Genomic DNA, 3838 nt, shown 5'->3' with positions numbered 1-3838 from the left:
GTGTGTGTGTGTGTGTGTGTGTGTGTGTGTGTGGTCGTGTGTGTGTGTGTGTGTGGTCGTGTGTGTGTGTGTGTGTGTGTGTGTGTGTGTGTGTGTGCCAGTTCTGGGGCCCTGGGCACTGTCTCAGAGCTTCTTTTGTTCAAGGTTAGCATTCTACCACTTGAGCCACAGCACCACTTTGGGCTTTTTCTGATTCTGTGGTACTGAGGAATCCAACCCAGGGCTTCATGCATGCTAGGCAAGCACTGTACCACTAAGCCACATTCCCACCCCTGAGATAGGTTCTTAATAGTACTTTGTGTGTGGTAGGCTTGAAATATGATCCACACAATCTCTGCAGTTGGGATTTCAGGCATAAGCCACTATACCCAGCTGAACAGTAATGTTTTTAGTAATCTCATATCTAGTTTACTTTCTGTTTTTATTATTTTTACTATTATCTTTCTCTCTTTTAAAAATATTTTTTTTTTTGGTTGGTAGTGGGGCTTGAACTCAAGATGTAGGTGCTGTCTCTGAGATCTTGCTGAATGCTTATGCTCTACCACTTTAAGCCACAGTGTCACTTTTGGTTTTCTGGTGGTTAACTGGAGATAAGAGTCTCACAGATTTTCTTGCCCTAGCTGGCTTTGACTCTAGATCCTCATATCTCAATCTCCTGAGTAGCTAGGATTATAGGTGAGATCCATCAGTATCCCCCTCCCCCAGCTTGTTTTTCTTTTTCTAAGTATATAGTATCTATAAGAATTTAAAGCATTTCTTTATTTCTGATTATTTTCTGCCTTTCTTGATTGACTTTCAATACTGTCAGTCAACTTTCTATTATTGTAACAAACTTTCTAGGGTAGTAACTTCAGAAGTAGAAAGATTTTTTTTTTTCCCCTAAAAGGAGGATCCTCTGTCTCCAGAATAGCTGGCATAACATTTGTGAGCCATCAGTGTCTAGTGGGAGAGTGTTCTTTATATTTCTGTGCCATCTAAATAAATAAGACTGTTCTATATTAAACTTTATTGTTTATATCAACTAATTTTATTTTTCTTCCAGTGCCTATGTTGAAAAATATCTGTTGGAGAAGTCCAGACTTGTTTATCAAGAGCATAATGAACGGTACTTATTTTTATTTGTCTAAAAAATAAAGTTAACCTGAGTTTCTTGCAGATTGACTGTGACCCTTAATTCACTTTTTCATCCTGCAGTTTTTCAGAGCTGTTAAGAAGTTCTTTTTTATTGGGTAGTAAAACTGGCTTTTCTAAGTTCTAAGCAAACTATGAGATCAAGAACACCATTTCTGGGGCTGGGAAGGTGACTCAGTGGTAGAGCACTTGCCTTGCATGCATGAGGCCCTGGGTTCAATTCCTCAGCACCACATAAGCTGAAAAAGCCGGAAGTGGCACTGTGGCTCAAATGGTAGAGCACTAGCCTTGAGCTGAAGAGCTGAGGGACAGCCCCTAGGCCCAGAGTTCAGGCCCAGGACCAGGAAAAAAAAAGAAAAAGAACACCATTTCTAGCCAGGCACCTGGTGGTTCACACCTGTAATCCTATCTACTCAGGCAGCTGAGATCTTAGGGTGTGGTTTGAAGCTAGCCTGGGCAGAAAAGTCCCTATGAGACTCTTATCTCCAATTAACCACTCAAAAACTGAAGTGGCACTGTGGCTCAAGTGGTAGAGTGCTACCCTTAATCACAAAGAGGCTCAAGGACAGTGCTCAGGCCCTGAGTTCAATCCCTACAACTGACAACAACAACAACAAAAAAAAAACCCCACCATTTCTCAAGCGCTATCTTACTATTTGTGAACAATGTTTTCTTGGGCCTTTATAGTATTTGTGGTATTCATTGCTTGAGAGATAATAAATGAAGAAACCTGATATCAAGGGGTAAATTATTTGCTTGCTTCATCAGTGAAATATAAAGTAGAGCCAAAGTTGAAGTCAAGCAGACCTACATGTAAATCTTGAATATTTCTTGGGGTCGCACTCATCTATCTGTTTCTTAGGTATTTCCTTCAGTCTTTTTTTTTTGGGGGGGGTGGTCCGGTCGTGAGGCCTGAACTCTGGGCCTGGGCGCTGTCCCTTAGCTCTTCAGCTCAAGACTAGCACTGTACCACTTGAGCCACAGCACCACTTCTGGCTTTTTTCTTTCTGCTTATGTAGTGCTGAGGAATTGAACCTAGGGCCTCAGGCATGCAAGGCAAGCACTCTACAACTGAGCCACCTTCCCAGCCCCCCTTCAATCTTATAAATAGAAAAATACCCTAGAGTTCTTTAGACGATAACATGAAATTAACATTTATAAGATGATATTCGTGATTTTCATATAATAAAAATCTTAGTAATTACTGGCTAACAATATCTTCTCCCTTTCATCTTCATCCTTCCTTCCTCCTTCCTCCTCCCTCTCTTTATCATGTGTTGTGCGTGCGAGTATATGTGTGTGTGTGTGTGTGTCTGTCTGTCTGTGTGTTTGTGTGTGTGTGTGTGTCTGTCTGTCCCTGTCCCCCGTGTTCTACCTATGCTTCCTGTGTAGCTCTAATTACCACTTCTATCTTGTTTGTTGAAATTAAGTAGATTCGGCTTCCATTGAGTCACTATTTTCCTGATCTCTGTCTCCTAATCTCTACCTGGGATTACTGTTAGGTATTCCATGCCACCTCCTCCTTTTTCTTGGTGGTACTGAGGGTTACAATTTGAACCATGCCGCCAGCCTGGCCTACCTCTTTTCAAATAATTAATTTTGGTTTTCATTACTTCTCCTATTCCCTATTTATTTTCCCTAATACTTATTATTTCCTTCCTTCTGCTTGCTTTAGGTTTCTTTCTGTTGGTCATGGCGCTTGCACTCAGTGCCTGGTGCTGTCCTGACCTCTTTTACTCCAGGCTAGTTGTTCACCACTTAGAGCTACAGTGCTAGTTCTGGTTTTCTGTTGGTTCATTGGAGATAAGAGTCTCAGTTTGGACTTTCCTGACCAAGTTGGCTTTGAAAGGTGATCCTCAGATCTCAGCTTTCTGAATAGCTGGTATTACAGGTGTGGTCCACTGGCACCTGACTCCCTTTCTAGTTTCTTTTTTTTTTTTGGTCCGGTTGTAGGGCCTGAACTCTGGGCCTTGGCGCTGTCCCTCAGCTCTTCAGCTCAAGGCTAGCGCTCTACCACTTAAGCCACAGCGCCACTTCCGGCTTTTTTTTCTTTTTGCTTATGTGGTGCTGAGGAATCGAACCCAGGGCCTCATGCATGCAAGGCAAGCACTCTACCACTGAGCCAACTTCCCAGCCTCCCCTTTCTAGTTTCTTATGGTAGATGCTTAGGTTATAGATAGAGCTTTCTTTTGAAATATTTGTTTGCAGTTACAAAGTCTTTCAAACACTGCTTCAGCTGTGCCCCTGTTTTGTATCTCTGTATTTGTAGCTTCTGAACTGTAGATTCAACCAATCTCATATCAAAAATATTTGGGGGGAGGGGAGTGGAGGGTGTAGCTGAGGAAGTGGGAGGGAAGGGATGGTAGGGGAAAAACAAAGGAGGAGACAACAATGCTGGATAAGAAATGTACTCATTACCTTGCTCATGTAACTGTAACCCCTTTGTACAATATTTTCACAATAAAAAAATAAAAATATTTTGGGGAAAATATGCTGAGCATATATAGTTTTTCTTATCATTGTTACCTAAATAATACAGTAACAACTATTATTATCACACACACACACACACACATATGGTTAGGTATTGTAAATAGTGTAGAGATAATTTAAAGTGTATGTGGAAATGTACAAAAACTATATGCAAATACTGTGCTGTTTTATACAAGGGTCTTGAGCATTTTCAGATTCTTTTTTTTTTTTTTTT

At 41.1% G+C, this 3838-nt stretch overlaps 1 protein-coding gene across 5 annotated transcripts in view; it reads left to right on the top strand.

The window, feature by feature from the left end:
- Myo9a (myosin IXA) overlaps window positions 1-3838 on the top strand; it is a 159077-nt gene that overhangs the window by 46538 nt on the left and 108701 nt on the right. For all 5 annotated transcript variants that reach the window (XM_013012069.1, XM_013012070.1, XM_013012071.1 and 2 more), the window contains exon 4: window positions 1043-1105. In XM_013012069.1, the coding sequence (XP_012867523.1) occupies window positions 1043-1105 (63 nt within the window). The remainder of the gene's footprint in view (window positions 1-1042; window positions 1106-3838) is intronic.

Source organism: Dipodomys ordii, unplaced genomic scaffold, assembly GCF_000151885.1.
Source record: "Dipodomys ordii isolate 6190 unplaced genomic scaffold, Dord_2.0 Scaffold15, whole genome shotgun sequence".
Classification (NCBI taxonomy): domain Eukaryota; kingdom Metazoa; phylum Chordata; class Mammalia; order Rodentia; family Heteromyidae; genus Dipodomys; species Dipodomys ordii.
This window is presented reverse-complemented; position numbering and strand designations above follow the sequence as displayed.